Below are 20,397 nucleotides of genomic sequence, written 5' to 3'. Positions count from 1 at the left end.
GTCCACCAGGACCCCCAGGTCCTTCTCTGCCAAGCTGCTTTCCAGCTGGTCAGCTTGCCAGCGTGTACTGGTGCACGGGGCTGTTCCTCCTCAGGGGCAGGGGCAGGACTTTGCACCTCCCCTTGTTGAACTTCATGAGGCTCCTGTTCAGCCCATTTCTGCAGCTTGTTGAGGTCCCTCTGGACGGCAGCACACCCATCTGTTGTATCAGCCACTCCTCCCAGTTTTGTGCCATCGGCAAGCTTGGTGAGGGTGCACTCTGTCCCAGTGTCTGGGTCATTAATGAAGATGTTGAACAGTGTTAGCCCCTTTATTGACCCCTGGAATACCCCACCAGTGATTTGCTTCCAACTGGACTTTTTGCCGCTGATTACCACCCTCTGGGCCCAGCTATTTAGCCCATTTTTAATCCACCTCACTGTCTACTTACCTAACTGGCATGCTGCCTATGAGTATGTTATGGGATACAGTGTTAAAAGTCTTACTGAAGTTGAGGTAAACAACATCCACTGCTCACCCCCATCCACTGACCAAGTGACCTCATTGCAGAAGGCTATCAGCTTGCTCAAGCATGGTTCCTCCCTCAGAAATCCTTACTGACTACTTTGCATCACTATCTTGTCCTTTATGTATTGGGAAATGCTTTCCAAGACGGCTTTCTTCATCACCTTCCCAGGGACTGAGGTGAGACTGACCAACCTGTAGTTCCCCAGGTCTTTCCTCTTGCTCTTATGTTTGTGTACATATACTATAAGCAAATGTATAATCCTCCTAGGACTAAGGATATACCTATGGTTATATAGTGATTTGCTATAGTGAATAACAGACATTTGGTTAAGCATGTATTAAGCCATCCGTTCATTCATTAACCCTCCGTAACTCTTAAGTGATTTATAAATCTGCTCTTAATCTAATATGTGTCCATGTATGCTATTCGTAATAAAATGTGGTACTCCACAGCCACTAGAGGGGAAAAAAGGTTAGAGAACTGTGCCAAAAGATCTAACCCATTCTCCTATTTACAGTGCTAGATTATTTCTGTGATTAAATCTAACAATAAGATTAATAAACAGTAAAACATGCACATATTTATGAGCAACTGGGAGTATGAATTTGAAAGGTATTAGCAAAAAGTAGAAATTACGCAGCACATTTATATGCACTTATGCAACATAACAGACAACTTTTTACGAGAGCTTAAATGAGATGTATATAGATTGGCCATAAAGGAATACGCATCACCCCTTGTATATCAAATACAGACATATGAACAAATATAACCATCTGTTTTAGTCATTTTAGAATATCCATCATCATATCCTCCAGGACTTGTTGGTCTAATAACATTTTTCAAAACACATGCCATAACTGTACTCATGTGAAAAATATATATCCCTATGCTCATTCTATTCTGAAATGCATAAACAACTGTATTTTGGAAAAAATATAATTATTTTGGAATATGTGAAGGGAAATATGCTAATTTACTGATCTGGGTTCAAACTTGCTTTGAAAATAATTTGACTTCTTGCCATGAGCCCACCTACGCTATTTTAACAAATAATCTAGTTAGAGGTTATATTCTAATGCTGGATAATTTAAGTTTTCTCATGAAGTTGAGATTTTTGGAACATTGCTTGTAATAAAAAATGATTCACAAGTTGATTCACTTTTTAATAAGATTTTTTTTTCTCAACGACAGAATGATTTGTCAAATGCTTGTTATATAAATAGCCAATTATTTTAGTAAGGTTCATTGGAAATGATAGGAATTGTTGCCCTGGAGACATGCTTCTACGGTGTAAAATTAAATGGTAAGTTACTTAATGGGACGAAGGTTTCCATGCCAGTATACATTAAAAGTAATTAAAATGAAAAATCTGCTTCAATTTATATAAAAACTTTTAAAGTACCAACTCTTTAAAACTAATAAGAAATGCCCTGGGAATGCTATTCCAAAATCCTATTAAATTTAAATTACCTCAGATGAAAAGCCATTAAATATGCATTTAAACAGGTAAATAGAAGATCAGGAAATACTGACATAGTCCAGTGTTGGAGGTGTGACTCCACAGAAAAAATTAGAATAACTTTTTAGTGGCTGTACGAAAAGATAAAGATTTTACAAGACAGGCAGTAGGCACCTATGCAGATTCAAATTTCATTGTATGATCAGAGCAATAGCCAGTTTTCTCATTTATTTTATGGGAGTTTTCAAAACAGAAATAGAGATAAAAAAGTATCCTCAAAATACACAAAGTATGAAAATAAAGCCACAAATATTGCTGTAAATGCAACAAGATGTTGCATTACTGCAGCAAAGACTCCTATAGAGCCCTACCTTATTTAGAATCTGCTCAAAGTCCTTTGACGTCAACAGGCAGCTTTATACTCTCTCTAGAAGCTCCCATTAGACTTTCATGAAATTAATTCTGTGGTCTCACCATTCTTTTACATAGCTTCCAATAGTTTCTAAGGAAAACAACTGAAAACAACTTTTGGTGTGTAAAAATACAGAAATAATTAATATTTGTTCTCTTGCTGGAAAACCTGCACATTATAAAATGTGCATAGCACAGAAAATGCTTATGGGAGTGATGCATAAATTTTGCAGTGTTCATAGATGTTGCCCCTGTAGGTTCCTAGCAATTCTTAAATTGAATATTTTTTTTTTTCCCCTGGCCTTAATTCAAAGTGCCAAAAGAAGAACAGTATTCTGCAAAATATTTCATTGGGTCTTTTTCTTGATAATTTTTTTATTATAATTTTTCTAATAGTTCTACAGTTAATCTTAGCATTCTGAAAACTGTGGTTATAGTTACTATGTGTAGAAATGTATTCATAAGTGACGTGAAAACTTTAAATTGAATTTGGAAATTTTTGTTTAAGTTGGGGGTTGATTAGGGGAAATGCCTGTATAGAACATGAAGAAAGCTAGGAAAATGCTATAGATAATAAATCTGTTTTAAAATGTGATTTTACAGATAGATGCTACAACTGATTCACTGATACTATAACAGTATTACTTTGAACAGAGGTGTAAATTGTAGGTAGAAAAGAAGATAAATGAACTAGTGGGGAAAGAAATTAGTCATAATAAAAAATGTTGTTTTGTCAAAATTAAAGATTTTACTTGCATATTAAATTTAAGAAAATGTCATTTAAAAAAAACCTCAAATACTCTTTCATTTTCAGTTTCTCAGAACTCTGATTTCTTTACGAATCAAAGTGAACTCAGAATCATAGCTATATATTCCAATTTTTCTTGAAACAAGTTGACCTAAAATTATTTCAGAAACCAGTAAGATGGGAAATAACACTTGATTTTTTCCAAACTAAGGAAAAAGATCAGTGTTTACAGGTAGTGTGAAGTCTTTTTTTTCTTCCTTTTTTTTTTTTTTAAGAGAGTGTGTTACAGAGACATAATGAAGAAAGTACAAATTAGTCTAAAGAAGCCTAAAAGGACATAAAATTGCTTTGAAAGGCAAGCTTGTTATATTAGGAAGGATGCTTAAGAGGCAGTTTCTGACAGAACTCTAGACAGGAGCAACTGAACTCCTCAAAATTCTTTTTGTTACGTGTTTAGACCTTAATGTATATTGCTGGTTACGAGGGTATCTCAAACATTAACGCATAGTCAAGCCAAAAGTTCTGACTTATGACTAGACATTGTTTTTATTTCCTTGGCTTGCTTATTTAGGATGCCTCTTTTGGGTTCAGAACACAACTTTAGTAACTCTCTTACATGACTTACTCTCTTCTTAATAGAATAATAATATCTGAAATATTTGTACTGAATGGTTCAGGAAAAATTCTAATAGGCAGCTCTGTGATGGATTATTCTGGAGGACATTTACCGTAATATGTTGTACCAAATGCATGCTGGAGAAGGAAAACTTTATACATAATAATGAGAGTAGGTGTAATATAATGTTAGCCTCTAAGGGTGGGAAGCAAGAGGCTTGTACTTTTTCGTCTCAAGTGTAAAGCTGTTTTCTGCTCATTTTGTAGATCAGATAATAAGGGTATCTGAACAGTGAATCACTTTAATATGACATTATCGTTGAAGTTTCCTGCAGGTTATTTGGCACAGCATTTTTAGAGCCTTCTGTGGTCAGGCAACTAGCTTTGAAAAAGCAATCACACCACTGAATTTTAACAGATGTCTGTCCTGTGTTGAATATGCATTTAATACATCCAGTTCAGATTTAATAATATATACTAAAATCCCAAATTTCATGGGAATATGCTCCAGTTCTTTTTAAATGTTTCATCCCAGGGTTGTACTAGTAATCTATTAGTGTTTGTTTTTGTATAATCCTGGTTAAATCAAGGAACAGTTATAGCTGAAGTTACAGCTTATTTTTTGTTTACATTAATTACAGCCAAAAACTTCTTCAGAAACAGGTTAGAAACTTTCTTAAACCTATAATTAACAATAACAGAATGAATTATTATCATAGTAATTACTTATGTCTTCTGTATCTTTTAACCAGAAATTGAAGGTGGTCTACCTGTGCTTGTAAACTTTTTGGTGATGTTTATTCATTCTGTTTAAATATGGGTTTGTTTTTTTTTTTTAGCTTTTTAGAAAAAAATGAGGTTGTCTTCATTTAGGAGATCTTTACAATTTAGAATTATTTTAGTAAACCATGGGAGTATGAGAAAGAACATTTTCACGATTTTTTTTTTTGGTAAATATTTTACCAAAAGTCTTCTACTCTTAAAGGAGATGTGTCCTTCTATACATGAATTGCTGTAATCCTTCAAACTTTATTATTTAACTGAGTAGCTGGCTGTTAAGATAGCCATATTAAATTATATTGATTCTCTTGAGTCAGATTATTTACCAAATAAAACTGGTGTAATTCTATTCTTTTCAATGGAGCTTTACCATTTAATGTCTTATAAAAAAATATGGTGCTTGAGCAAATTGGTACAAATCTGTAATAACAAAAAAGAGTATATAATCTGACTTGCACAGTATTTGTTAGGAAAGTAATAAAGAAAATTTTGAATATCTGAAAGCCTATGTTTAAACCATAACAGGATATTACAAAGTTCTGCAAGCAAGATCATACACTTTGTGTGGTCTTACTGATATACTGCTTATTCATGTAATTAAATCTTTCAGGATCCATACGAAATAAAGAAAAAAATAAGAGAATGCACTTTAAAAGTCTATCAAGAACCAGCAAACAACTACAAGAAAAGCCTAGACTAAGCTCCAGCTAAAAGATAATTATTCCATACTACGTGTTTCTCCACTTTATGCTTTACCAGTTTCCAAATGTAAAGGTATTTGGACACGTGGTTAGTTATCAACAACTTTTATTTTGAAATAGAACCAGTAGGGAAGTTTCTAAGTTTTCTGGTTTTATTTAAAATAAAAATAAATTGGGGGGCAAGGAGTTATGTTTCTTAAATTGTGACTTGATCTTTATCCCATGTATAGCTGTGGGTCTTCATAGAAGCCAGTTACGATACAGAGGTCATAACCAGTTGATCTTCTGTCCCCGTCTGTTTTCTATATACTAAATTGACTTTATTATGGAAAAAATATTTGCAATATTAGCAAGGCATAACTGGATTATGTCTATTCAATGCTCCTAATAAGGCCCAAGCTGACTTCCAGTATGGACACTGAAACCTAGATGCTGTGGCTGTGATGGGCCAACCATTCTATCAAGATAGAAGACTGATTGAAAACATGACTTAGAGTTGAAATGAGCAGACCAAGTGTGATCAGGAGGCCAAAATGAGTATAAAATCAAAGGATAAGGAAAGAACGTGCTTGTCAGCAGGAGGGAACTTCAGGAAGTCTGTACTGCAAAAGGTAGTCCTGGATCAGAAACAAAGGTTCAGGTGGTAGGAATAAGGAATTTGGGCTAAGTAAAGAACAAGCGAGCAGGGGACAGGAACAAGATACTGGTGTGCATTTGCAGCCAAAACACAAGCTGTGTTGGCAAAAACAATTGATTGAGCTTATCAGTCCCTTCGTCACAAGAAATCAGGTTTATACCAAGAAGCTTGCGGAAGACCTCAAATTACTGGAAGTAATAGTTAAATTTTTTATTATAACAGTTACATAATTTATATACCCATTTCATGTGGGGTAATTTTTCAGGAAAACACATGTGACTGTATTTAACAGGTAAAGTCCAAAATGTGGATTATGTATTTTTAATTGTATTATGTTTGCAAGTACAGTACTAGTTTTTATTCATGTTTTATTACATACTTAGAGGATTAAAAAAATACATATAATCCATCAAAAAAGGACAAAAGCCTAGAACTCTGCCTCATAATGATTCTCCAAATCACTCCGTAATACGGCGAAGTTATCTCCTACTTGCCCAGTTTCTGACAGTATACTTCTGTTCCAGGTTGCACAATGACTGTGCTTCAAACAGAAGCATGCTGAATAGCTTTGTATTTATGGTTTGATCTTAAAGGTAGGAAGTGTAAACTTAATCATCTTCAACATAAAAAGAAATCTTTACTTCCTAATCAACTGTCTTAGCCCTTCAAGCTATTACTCAAGGAACAATCTATTTTCAGAAAATAGTCAGTGTTTCCTCATTCCTGCACCACTGTCAATTTCAGTATCCATTTTTAGTAGAAAAATCTTTGGGGATGGGGCATGGCGGGGGTTGGGTTTTTGGGGTTTGGGGTTTTTTGGTTGGATTTTTTTTTTTTTTTTTTTTAGCTAACCTGCACACTATTTAGAAATACAGGCTTCTCCTGTGCTGGCACTTAAACCTCTTCAGGAGCCCATTTCACTCAGTATTTAACAGTCTTATTAGGTCCCTCTCTGAGGACCTCTGAATTCTCTGGTAGTACCCAGCTATCTGTGTTTTAGTTACTGCAGTGCGTAAGATTGTTATCTAAACTACACTTCAAAATCTGACCCGGCAGAGAACCTAAGCTTACCTGAAAAATCTTGAGCAACCTACAGTGATTTTACTTTGTATTAGTTAATTTACATTAAAAGCACATCCTTCTCGTGTAGGTAAGTTGATTGCATTGTTAGTGAAGATTTTGTATCTGACAACATACAGAGAGCTTGTCTTTAGGAGCCCTTATTGTCTTTAGGAGCAACTACTCCAGAAACTCTGGCATTTTAAAATTTCTCTTCAAATTTACTTCTAATCACAATGCTATGACAAAGTTTAGAAGGTAATATATCTGTTTCAGAAGAAAGAAACACACCAGCTGGTGTAAAGTTTAGTATCGTAATTGGCACATCTAGGAATTTGAACAAAATCTGACCACAATTTGCAGGAACTACTTTTAATCAAATATGCTACATCTGCGCATTCAATCAAATGAAATAATGAATAGTAAATGAAATAATTCTGTAGAACTTATGCTCCTTTCTTTAACACAGTTCAGTTCATTATCTTTCCAGCTAAACATCTGTTCTGGTATCAAACATGATGCTGCAATGAGCTAGTCTTCCCTCATTCATCAAATATGGCATATTTGTTTGAACTGATGGGACTAAAGGTTCTCAAATTACTGGAAAAAAATCACTATAGGATCCAAGTAACAAAGATAATAATAAAAAACTTCCATCTTTCTGCACTGATCATAGCTAACTGCTCCATAGGCATAGAATATGAGAATTGCTTTAAAAGTATCTGGTGCTTAAGGTTCAGTCTGTTTTCTACATCATCGCATAGACAATATGAAATATGCTGGAAAGTTACGCATTTTTTCCTATATATTTCAATATGAATGGCAAATTAGAAAAAAATAAATATCTCAGGAAGGTATTATCTTTACACAGAAAAGCTTTTAAGAGGGTAAATTACTACCTTTATTTAACCAAGTAAGAGATAGTTCATATGTTCACTTAGTGTTTTTTAGTTCACAGTGACCTTGATATTTTTTTCCCACAAATGTGTTAGCCTGTATTAAAATGATGAATAACCTGATGAAAATGTAAGGTTAATGGGCTTTGCTTAAAAAGGCAAATAGGGAGCTGAAGAATCTTGTTAAATTTCATAAATTTATATAAAAAATTTAATTTAGAATTGAGCAGGTCTGTTCCTTGGCCATTTCCCTTGGCAGGTTTCATTTCTTGCACACTAAGCTGTTACTCCTCTTCTCCTTCTTTAATAGACAGAAGTTCAGCTAGCCCTGTGAATTTTTATTAGTCCAGTATGTGATATCTTTATTGGCAACAAACAGTAAGACACGAGGGATTAAAAAGAAGCTCAGAGATCAGTATCCATCATCAATTTTAGTATAAAAATCTGAAATTTTTTGGTTCAAAGAACTGAAACTGGCCTCCACATTTAGCTGAAGGTCTGTCCCTGCAGTTCTGTTCACAGCACCGGGAGGATTATCACAGAATCACAGAAGGGTTGAGGGTTGAAGGGAGGATAGGGTCGAAGCCTGCTGGCAATGCTCTGCCTAATGTAGCCCAGCAGGCTGTTGGCTTTCTTTGCCATGAGGGTGCATTGCTGTCTCATGGTCAACGTGTGGTCCACCAGGACCCCCAGGTCCTTCTCTGCCAAGCTGCTTTCCAGCTGGTCAGCTTGCCTCTGGAGGTCATCTGGTCCACCCCCTCCTGCTCAAGCAGGGCCACCTAGAGCTGGTTGCCCAGCACTATATCCAGATGGTTTCTGAATATCTCCAAGGGTGGAGACTCCACAAACACCCTGGGCAACCTATGCAACTGCTCAGTCACCCTCACAGTAAAAAAAAAGTTTTCTGACGTTGATATGGAACATCCTGTGTTTCAGTTTGTGCCCATTGCCTCTTGTCCTGTCACTGGGCACCACTGAAAAGAGCCTGGCTCCATCTTCCTTGCACCCTCCCTCAGGTATTTATATACATTGATGAGTTTCCTCCTGACTCTCCTCTTCTTTAAGCTAAACAGTGCCAGCTCTCTCAGCCTTTCCTCATAGGCAAGGTGCTCCAGTCCTTTAATCATCTTAGTGGCCCTTTGTTGGACTCACTCCAGTAAGTCCATGTCTTTTTAGTAGTGGGGAGCCCAGCACTGGATGCAGCGCTCTAGGTGTGGTCCTACCAGTGCGGAGTAGAGGGGAAGGATCACCTCCCTCAGCCTGCAGCAATGCCCTGCCTAATGCAGCCCAGCAGGCTGCTGGCCTTCTTTGCCATGAGGGTGCATTGCTGTCTCATGGTCAACGTGTGGTCCACCAGGACCCCCAGGTCCTTCTCTGCCAAGCTGCTTTCCAGCTGGTCAGCTTGCCAGCGTGTACTGGTGCACGGGGCTGTTCCTCCTCAGGGGCAGGGGCAGGACTTTGCACCTCCCCTTGTTGAACTTCACGAGGCTCCTGTTCAGCCCATTTCTGCAGCTTGTTGAGGTCCCTCTGGACGGCAGCACACCCATCTGTTGTATCAGCCACTCCTCCCAGTTTTGTGGCATCGGCAAGCTTGGTGAGGGTGCACTCTGTCCCAGTGTCTGGGTCATTAACAAAGATTTTGAACAGGATCGGACCAGTATTGGCTCTGGGTGTACTGGCCTCCAACTAGACTTCATACCACTATCAACACCATCTGGGGCCTGCCATTCAGCCAGTTTTCAACCTACCTCACATACATTGCACATATAACTTAAAAGCTACACAGCTTTTAGATCTGCAGAAAAGACTGGAGGTACAGACTTCCCTGGAGACATAACAAAATCTATCAGATCTAGGCCAGACATGTGTTAAAACACTGAATTTTTGTACATAGATTCCTAATAAATGTAAAAGATCAAATTGAAAGTACAAAAGTTGCATACTCAACTACCAGAAATCAAGCACCTTTTTTGGCAGAGCTGAATTCTGCTTCTCCTGCACAAGCCTTATTGCATCAGGTTTAGACACTTATGTAGCATCTTCTTTAGTTTGTATATGGCAGCGCAAACCGGGTTTGCATTTTGGGGACAGAAGCAGATTCAACACAATAGTGAGGAGTATTACTTCAATTCATAGGGCCCACCAATGAATGCAACCAGTTCATCTCTGTTGAGTATCTTCTCATTTCAACCTGTTCGTGTGCTATGCACATGTGCACTTTATCAGCAACTGTATCCAAAATGAAATGCACTTAAGCAAAACTCAGCAAAATAAAATTGTAGTACGAGCTGAAGACTGCTTTTCTGTTTGCTGTTCACAGTGTCTAATGCAACAGCAGTTCAACTCTTAATGAAGCCAGTGTGGGCTACCATCTTTTAAATATGTAACTGTATACATTGATGCAGCCCTTTGAGACAATGATGTATAAAATCCATACAACGTTTCTACTCCATACAGAATAAACATTAATGCAGAGATGGAGAATTTTAATTATGAGATATTGTTATCCTTCATCTGCCTATTTATGATGACTGAAAAATACTATATTGCATTTGAGAAAAAGAATCTGATACTATACTTGAAGGTTACTACACTGAAAAACACTGGGGAGTATTATTCTTGCAGCATTTGACAAAGTGTACTGGAAAAAGGAAACTCAAACAAAATTAACCACCTTTTCTGTCTTTTGAATTTAATAAAATTTGCAAGCTTCTAGATCAAGCTATTAGTTTCAATTTGCCCACTAACTCATGCACAGAAAGGAAATTTTTTAGACGGTTAAACAACCTTGTCAATTAGATGTTTAATGAGTTAAGATGAACTGAGAGACATTTTTAACTGGCATCTGTTGATAAAGAAGTAGCTAAATTTTTTGAAGTTGCAAGGATCACTAATGAGTACTCTGTCAGAACTAATTGAATTTGTTTATTTAAGGACAAACTGATTTGTGGCCCTGATGTCCTCTGGAAGTTACAGTGAAAATCCCTGAGCTAAACTTTAAAATCTGTTGTGTGATGGCACATAGCAAAACTTTAGCAGGTATATGAAACTAGCTAAATTTATATCAGATTGCTTTGTTTTTTTCCTAAAGCACGTCCTGTTTAATCACATCCTTTACTGAGCGTGGCTGCTGGGCAAAAGAACATATGTCTTCTAATATCAATTGTATGAATATGTTGTGTTTTAGTGCTTTAAAACATGTGCTTATTGCTTTTACAATTTATTTTTGCTAATCCTGCCATCTTGTGTGCTTCCTGCAGATGTAAACGAATGTGAAGCTGAACCCTGCAAGAATGGTGGAATCTGTACAGATCTTGTTGCCAACTATTCCTGTGAATGTCCAGGTGAATTTATGGGAAGAAACTGCCAACAGAGTAAGTATTGTATATACATTTTTACATCTATTTTTTAAAATAAAATAAATGAATGTTTTGTTTTGCAGAAACAACTATAGTATACTATGGAAATATGTCTCTACAAATACATAATGCTCAAAATAGCCATCTTATTCTTTTCAAAATGGAGGAAATTTAAGAGACCAAACCTGTCATGCAGTCAAGTAAAGCATCTGATGTGAAGGAAACATTTGCAAAATGCAAAATTATTATCTAAGAGTCAAACAAGAAGGAGTAAATAGTGTAAAGTAGAAAAATACAAAAACTGATTCAGGTTAGGCGTTCATCTCGTCAAGTATCCTGTCTTCAACAGTAATTATTAGCAGCTATCAACAAGTGTAAGAGCAGGGCAAAAATATGTCACTTTCTCTGACATGTGTCTAGCCTCTGAAAGTTGGACCAGTAGTTTACAGAGAAGTCATTAGTGGAGTTCCTTCAGGATCTGTCCTGGGAACAATCTCACATGATTTTACCAACAACATTGACTATGAATGCACTGTAAATGTTTGATTCCTAAAGCTGTTACTACAAAGGAGTTCTTCACATATGTAAGACTAGGTAATCCTGAAGACCAAAATAACAAAAATAGAATAAACTGTTATGGTACAAAATGTAATATACCTTAACTTAATGGTTAGTAACAGATGTTAGAGGTTCATGGATTTGAAATACTGCAGAGAAGAAAGCCTGTGACTTTCAGTTGAACAGAAGATGCTAATATGATGGTGTTGTGGAAAAAGCTAATATAGTCCCAAGATATGTCAAGCCTGGTACCTTAAGGAGAAAAAGGAAAGTATTCGTGTATTAGTATTTGTAGTATTGGATACTACATTCAAAATACCTGAAATACTGGAGTCATCAACATTCAAGAAACGGGATTTCTAGTTCAAGGAAAATCTACTATGTGTGGCAGGAAAAATAAAAAAGTTGAATACTAAATAAATGAAACCATAACAAAGTTGAAAAATATGATTCATTTTTCTATGCTTACATTGTGGATGCATGGGGAAGAATGGAGAAGAAAACAAGATGGACCGATAACCACAAATTACAAGCTAGGAATTTTTTGAAGTAGCCTCAGTGAATTCCCAGATTTATACATGCAACAGGCAGAAGATTTGAGGCATCTAACATAATGTGTATATAATTCTAGAGAGAAATCAAAGATTTCTGGGTCATACTTTGGGGATTTACACTGGTAAGCCAATCACCTAGTCAAATGATCTTTCTGGAGATGCTTCTGTAGATAAATGCTGACAGCTGTGACCCAGGACTCCATCATCTAGCTTATAGAGAAGAACACTAAGTTATTTGAAAGGATAATTCTATTGAGTGTTAAAGAATTTTTATAATTATGATAAGGCTCTATACAACAGTCAAACTGCTTTGGTGTAGAGATCAAGGACAATGAGTTTTAAAACGTGCTTTGCAGTAGCTATTAATTTCTCAGCTGCAAAGTGTGTACAGGCTGAGAGAGCTGAGGTTGTTTAGCCTGGAGAAGAGAAGGCTCCATGGAGACCTTATAGCGGCCTTTCAGTACTTAAAGGGGGCCTACACGAAAGATGGGGAGGGACTCTTTATCAGGGGGTGTAGTGATAGGATGAGGGGTAACTGTTTTAAACTGAAAGAGGGTCGGTTTAGATTATATATCAGAAATTCTTTACTGTGAGGGTGGTGAGACGCTGGCACAGGTTGCCCAGAGAAGTTGTGGATGCCCCATGCCTGGAAGTGTTCAAGGCCAGGTTGGATGAGGCTTTGAGCAACCTGATCTAGTGGAAGGTATCCCTGCCGTGGAAGGGGGGATTGGAGCTAAATGATCTTTAAGGTCCCTTCCAACCCAAACGGTTCCATAATTCTATGAGTCTATGGTGTTGTAAATGGCGGGACACGGCAATGCAGCACTGGAGTGCAGTGGTAAAAAGCTTCTGTTCTGTACTTCCTCTTGGCAGGGACCCGCATATGGAGGTACCACCAATCTGGTGTCTGCGGGACGGTATCATGGGAAGAGTGTGAAATCAGATGTGCTTTGAAGACTTAAGAGAAACATAATATATTACTTAAATCAGTGATTAGAAAATGCTACACAATGTAGATATTTGAATACTTCCATTATACTACTCATTATACTCATGTTATTCAGCTAAACGTATGAAGAGTTATGAATAAATAACAGATAATTAAGGATGGGAATAATGTTTGTACTGACTGTAATCACTGAACTACCCCTGTTCAGGAAAGTCAGTGCATTCTTCTAGTCCTATGGCACAGTTCACAAACTTTTAGCATTCATCTTCTTTTGAACTAGCTTTAGCACAGCTAGCATTAAAATGATAACTTTTCTTTTTATGCCACCAATATAATTATGCAGTATACCGGTTCCTATAGCTGGGCTTGTAAATATTCTTTTTTTTCATAAGAAGTTTAGTTATGTCATCATACCTAATTATGTAATTACAAGTAGTAATTACACATTCTAATTACACCATTAGAGTTTTACACATATTTACAGTAATCATATAATTACTGTTATGCTAATTATGTAAATTACTGATTGCTGTCTCAGAATTACCTCACAAAGCTCAAAGATTGCTAATCCACATCACAGAATATGTGAAATATACTAGATCGAGAATAAACAAGGCAAAAATACATCATACAGTCCATTCTCCTGTCATTGCAAGCTTGTTCTCCAGAATGCATTTCCTAATAGTATATCTAGTTTGATATATCCCAAATGTGCTCTGTAATAATGACTTGTCATGTTACTCATCAGCTTGAAGCAGTTTATGTCAGACTGTTTTTCCTAATGGTCCAACTAAGTTTTCTCTCTTTTTTTAATTCCACCATTTAATTCCACCATAACTGATTTCTCTTCGCTAATCTCCTAGATAATTCCCTTCCATTTTATCTCATGTGTAGCTCTTTCCAGGTGTGAGACAACTGTTGTATTACACCCAGGTCCTGTGAGCCTTGTGGGACACCCACCCAAAATTCTTCTGACTAGTCCTGAGAGCCTCTGCTAATAACTAGTGCAGCTGAAATGAGAGGGGAAGGCCTGTCTGGAACTGACTACTAAAATAGCACTAAAATGCCTAATGAGCTTGAAACTGTATTTAGACCACCTTGACCACCTCCTGAGTCTCCTTCTGGCATCGATGAGGTTTGGAGTTGCTTTCTAAAGGCTCAGCCATGAAGTAAAGTTCTCAGAAGACATGGAGATGGTCTCCTGTCAGCTGATGTGGTTCACACCCCAGTAATGCTTCTGCTTTAGGGCCTTCTTCTGTTTTATTTACATATCCTTCTAATTTTGAAGCACTGGCCTGACCTCTCGTTTTTTTTCTGGAGAGGCTTAAATTCAATCTTCTTTCTTTCTTATTAGCTACTGCTATTTTTAGCCATTCAGGCATAAATGATAGTTAAACCAGCTGCTTCTCATTGCTGGAAAGCACAGGATGAAGCAAAGTCAAAGTAATGTGGAGTGCAAGAGCACTGACGGCTTCAGACATATTCAATTGTTCTGGAATAAGCTTATCAACTTGTTAAGAGATACTTCACTGAGCATCTGGTATTTACAAAATTTGCCTGCAGATGTTTAGTAAACACAGAGTGGAAAGAGAGCACCTTTTCCCATCCTCTGAATGCAAAAACTCAACTATATTAATTCCATATTACTTTCTAGATTTCTTAAGGCCTCAGCATTTCCTTGATGCAGCTGCATCTCCTTCTGTTCTTGTACTCTCTGAACCTATTTCTTGCTTCTGTGCTGAATTCAAGCTATCAATTATGATTACCTCCATTACAGTTTTCCTTAGTCCTGGGTCTCTATAAATAAGTACTGCTTCCAAGACAGATTCTCCTGGGGCTGAAGTTTTTACTTTCTGGATCACAAAATTCTCTTGCAGGCAACGGGGAGCCACTTTCATCAGTGTCAGACTGTTTGCATTATTCAATACGAATCTGTATCGTTAAAATCCCCCATGAGCAACATGGATTGTGAATGGCAATAATTTGTGAGGAGTTCCACAGGTTATTTTTTATCACTTTTTTTTATCTAACAGATGGTACTATACAGTGGACACGTTACAATTTCACCATTGTCCATTTTCAGCTGTATTTTGCTGATTGCCAAGAGTTGCTGCCATTAAAGCATATGGCAAATTTTCTCATGCTTTTTGTCTAAAGATACAGGTCAAATTAGTCACTGTGAATGTTTTTTATATATGCTATGGCCCTTTCACCTCCTTTTCTGTGTATTCAACATGCCCATATGTAGGAGGACTGCATTCAGAGCAAATACACCAGTTTAGTTTGTCTAGCATGGCGGAAAGCCAGCTAAGCAGTGTACCTTCACATTATTTTCGTTTGTTTCCTGTGCTTTATGTTTTAGTACACTAATGTGTTTATATTGCACTTGGTCTCTTCTGTCTTCCTCTCTGTGGAAATTAAAGAGGCATTTTTTTCTTTAAATGAAAATGCCCCTTCTTTCAGTGCAATTTTTACTTAAAAATTATCTAAAGATCTGACAGGTCTAGGCATAAAGAGACTTTCAAGACTTCTGCTTACATGCAGATATCCAGGCTAGATGGTGTCATCCAAAGCATTCTGATGCACTGTGATTTTAGAATTTTCTTTCTTTCAAAATTGTTTGCAGGAATACAGAACACCTGCAACTTTCATGGTTTGTAGCACAGGAGAAATAAGTAGTTTCACAGTATTTTTTGAAGAGACTATACTGCTTCTTTTGGTGTCTTCTGTATTTCACTTATAAGTGTGTTTTAAAGTCAGTGTCCTCACTTGTTGGGACTTTTTGGTTTCAGGTGCCTGGCATTTGAACTCCTTTGAGTTCAAATGATGAGTTCAACTTGATGCTCACAGTCTTCAGTGAGTTTTGTGTATCTCTGTCTTCCCCAGCTCCAGCTCTTACCAGCCCTGGCTCAGCAGGGTTCAGGCTTCAAAAAACCTCCATGCTTAGGTTCAGAAAAACTCTACACAAAACAAACATCACAGGATGAGAGCACAAAAAGTGCACAGGCAAAATAAAACAATTTATGAAATGGTTAAAAGCTATGTTTTCAGGGGGAAGCTTTACGTCGGGCTAAAATTTGTCTTCCAAGAAGTCTGTGTTTTCAAAATATGGATAGGAATCAGAACTTAACCATTTTCTTAAATTAATAAACCTGGTAACAGGCTTTCTGGTGAATTCAGCTCATGAAAATGCCTGTTAAAATTAAGCTGTTAAGCACTGGACTGTTGTTGAATGGTAAACATGATCCCATTGCAACCATACCTCATTTCCAGATTACCTGCTGGGGAGCCTAGGTTTTAAGGCACAAGATTTTTTATGCACCTCCAGTTGGCAATATTTTGTGGCTTAAAGCTGGTAGTGAGCCACTGTGAAACACTTTACTTGACAGGAATCAACATGGACTTGAGTTCCCTAAATTACTGATAACTATTAAAATCTCTTTGAAGGAGATTTAGGAGATTTCCCTATAGCTCAAAATAGCGGTTTGATTAATTCTGTGAATAATCCAATATGAAGTTTGGTTTTAAGCATATTCTTGATTGTTTTGAATATCTACAGCTTTATGATTTGAAATACTGGTATTATATAAAATGTAGCAAATTTCTGTAAGACAAAACTGGCCAAACATACTGGGTTTGGTTTTTTGTGTTCTTGAAATTGCTCTGTAGTTCAAGATGCCAATGATTTATGTTGATATCCAGCAACCTGTCATGTTTAATCAGTTAATCCAGGTTTTCAACTTTCATTAGGAAAAAAAATGAACTATAGAAAGAATTGTAATTTCTAGAAATACAGACTCCTGTATTTAAATTAAGGGCATTATAATCATCTGCAAAAGAAGAAGATATTCATTGGTACAAAAATAATTTACGTTTTTATATTGGAGTTGCTGTTCCATTTTCAATCATCTTGCAGGTATGTACTGGAAATTCTGTTAAGGCACATGCTGAACCTGAGAGATTTCTAGATGACCTGTAGATTATGACCTTAAACTGAATCAAGACAGGTTTCCTGTTGCTCTCTTTCCAATTTATTAAACAGCTAAGCTCTTGTGATTGCCTTCAAAGTCCAGAAATTTCCAAACAGATTTTCTATTTCTGTCAGGGAATTGGGACAAAAAGCCCTACTCCTGTTTTTCGTTGCATCATACTGTAAAGTAACAATTCCTTGAAAACTGACATACACCAGCCCTGCTGCTGCCTGAAGGAGCCTTGCTTCAGCTCTTCTTTGCCCATCTTGCTGCTTTTGTGGCTTCTCATTCTGGGCTGCCGTTTTACCTGTTTACTTTGTTGTCCTGCCAAAAAGTGACCCAGGAAATAAAAAAAGTAGTTAATGAACCAGATCAGTTCTTTGATCCAGTGAACTTTATGGCCACACAAGTGCCGGGCTGGTACGGAAGAATGGTAGGGGGCAGAGCCTGGGCATGATATCAAGACTTAACACAAGTTAAAAATGTTACTCAAGCCGCGGTCTAATCAAGAGTGTAGAAATTGTTCTTTAATTCATGTTTAAGGAAAAGATAATAATTTATTTTAATTTTTGTATTTTCCTTGGTTTCTCTTCAAAGATCATAAAATTTAAAAGCTAGGATTCTCATCCCATTTGCCAAGGATACAACAAATAAAAATTCAGTAAATATATACATTCCCATGTGTCATTATTTAGATGACAAGTTCAGGACTTGCATGAAAAATAAAGGAGATTTTATAGGTATTTCTGTATGTGTGTGTATGTAGGTATATGTATACACAAATATTACCCTCAGAGAAATTAATTCACTTTTTTTTTATTTACTCAGGGTAGTTAACTTATCATTCATATGATGTCCTTGCTGGCTTAGGGAATAGTACATGGTTAATCTCAGACAAAAGGAAGAATGGAAAAAATTTTGTGCCTAAAAGAAATGTAACAATTTAATATAATGTTAATGTTAATACTTTTTTTATGACCTCCCTGGATTATAGAAATATCTTAGAACAGAAACATATTAGAAAGACATTTTGAAAGTGCAAGAAGGAAAACTTTTACATGTTAAATGTGACTTTAACACATGTAATTCAACCCAGTCTAGGTAATTTGTAATTTTTTGAACATGCTATAAGAATAAAAACAGGAATTATTTAAGAGGTTAAATGAATGATGAAAGATAGGCTAAATGTATCAGTAGTAAGGGTGAATACTTCATATACATTTTTAACTATTTCAGCTGATCATGGACGGGACACAATTTCTATGTTTGCATTGGATAAAACCCATCTTGAATCTCTTGCTGAAACTAATGAGGTCTGCTGAGGCTACACCATTCTGGGAATATTGTCTGGCTAGCATTTCTGTGTAGTGTGTTGGTATGAAAGTGCAAAGAGGCAGAAAATGTTATAGAAATGACAGAACACATTATTAACATTGAAATGTTCTCCCAGGCATTTCAATGACCTAGTGACAAATACTAATCAAACTCTAACATTTCTAATATTGAGTCTTCAAACAACAAAGCACACTCTGGCCCTTCTGCTGCAGACCTACTTTGTCCAGGCATCCCATGTAAGACGCAAAGGTGTGCGAAATTAGGCTCAACAGATCAGCATTGTAGTTCTTCCTTTCAACACAATGAGACTGATCTCTCAGTGTTTGATGTTGAAATAAAGTCCTCAGCCCTATGCCTTTGGATACATTTTCATCTTGCTGCAGTTGTACTGTACAGCAATGTCCCCGTTTGAAAATTCATTTCTCAATATCTTACTTTGATTAGGCAGTAGAGGATACAATCTTTACTCAGACACCTGACAGAAACTCATGGTAAAATATTCAGACAAGCCCTTAGGACCCAACGGGCATATTTTACCCATTTAGTCGTCTCCTTACTACATGAGTTATCTAGTGCAATAGTAGCTTTTGGGTTGTGTCAATAACTACAATATGAACTCAACCCTATATTCAGGCATACAACTTGACTTTGTAACATCTCATTTTAGCTTGAACCACCTTGTTGTGGCGACTTTCTTGCCATGTTTTCTTACTTAAACCTACTGATCTGCCTTTTTTAGACATTGTGTGATTCTTGACTCATGGTGCGCCTCAGTTACCCTCAGTAAAGAGGCAGGAAGGTTGCATTGAGGTCAGGGATTCCTCCTCCTACCTGTCTTCCACCTGTCTGTTCTTCCTACTGAGGGAGCAATACGACCCTACCTTTTCAGTAACATAGAATCGTAGACATTCACAAAAAGTAGAGGAGAAAAAATACTTATCTTATAAATATGATCCACTGTTCCTGTGTTGGAAGAAATTTTTATGTGCATTTTTATGCATGGCAAAGCCTATGACAATACATATTTCAGCTTTTCTAACCCTTAAAAGAAAAATTACTCAAATTACAAAATTACTCAAAAAGAAAACTTATTCTTCAAGTAGTCTCTATAGCACTTAAGTTCTTGGTCTGGTCAATAATGCACATTCTATTTTTACATCCTCACAGAAATGAATAATAAGTCTGCTGAATAATAATTTCAGCAGAAGCAAGCTGAAAACAAATCACGAGTTATTATGACCAGAAAAAGCTCGTAGAAGTATGGAAAAACACCTTCAATAAAAGCACTGATTATAAATGTATGAAAAGAACAATTTACAGCTGCAGTAGGCTCAACAAAGTTCCCAACAGCCAGGTCACAGGACCATTTTTTTCTGTTCCAGGTACTAGTCCAATTGGAAAATACCTTATTTCAAGGCTTAGTATTTATAAGACATAAGCCATTTATTTCAAAATAGATTAGTCATGGAGGGTGGCTTGCCATCTGAGTCAGCCTGGTCTGGTCTGCTGCTACCCGTTGGTGGACACAGGAATGAGCAATGAGAGAAAAATCATCTTTAGAGCCATACAAACTCCTCATAATTAAACTGCCTTGAGGTTTGCAGTAGTTAACAAACCAGGCACAGAGTAGAATTACAGGCGAGTATGGCATAAACCTTGCAAAAGTTTGAGGTTTGAAAGTTGATTCACATTTTGGAGATTCATTTGGACTTGGAATTCAAGCCAAGCTGTGAAGATGAAAATCCATGTAAACTAAAGAGAAAATGGAACAAAACATGGTTACATGAGCCCTAAATGAACTAAAATCTCCAGGCTCGGCACAGCTCCCACCTGCAGTTTTCAGAAGGAGAGGGA

At 36.8% G+C, this 20,397-nt stretch overlaps 1 protein-coding gene across 1 annotated transcript in view; it reads left to right on the top strand.

Moving 5' to 3' along the window:
- The window catches only part of EDIL3 (EGF-like repeats and discoidin I-like domains 3), a 190,868-nt gene that overhangs the window by 77,008 nt on the left and 93,463 nt on the right, over positions 1-20,397 (top strand). Inside the window, exon 5 of the mRNA XM_009331792.1 lies at positions 11,078-11,191. Coding sequence (XP_009330067.1) covers positions 11,078-11,191 — 114 coding nt within the window. The remainder of the gene's footprint in view (positions 1-11,077; positions 11,192-20,397) is intronic.

This window comes from Pygoscelis adeliae, unplaced genomic scaffold (assembly GCF_000699105.1).
Source record: "Pygoscelis adeliae isolate BGI_AS28 unplaced genomic scaffold, ASM69910v1 Scaffold19, whole genome shotgun sequence".
Classification (NCBI taxonomy): Eukaryota; Metazoa; Chordata; class Aves; order Sphenisciformes; family Spheniscidae; genus Pygoscelis; species Pygoscelis adeliae.
This window is presented reverse-complemented; position numbering and strand designations above follow the sequence as displayed.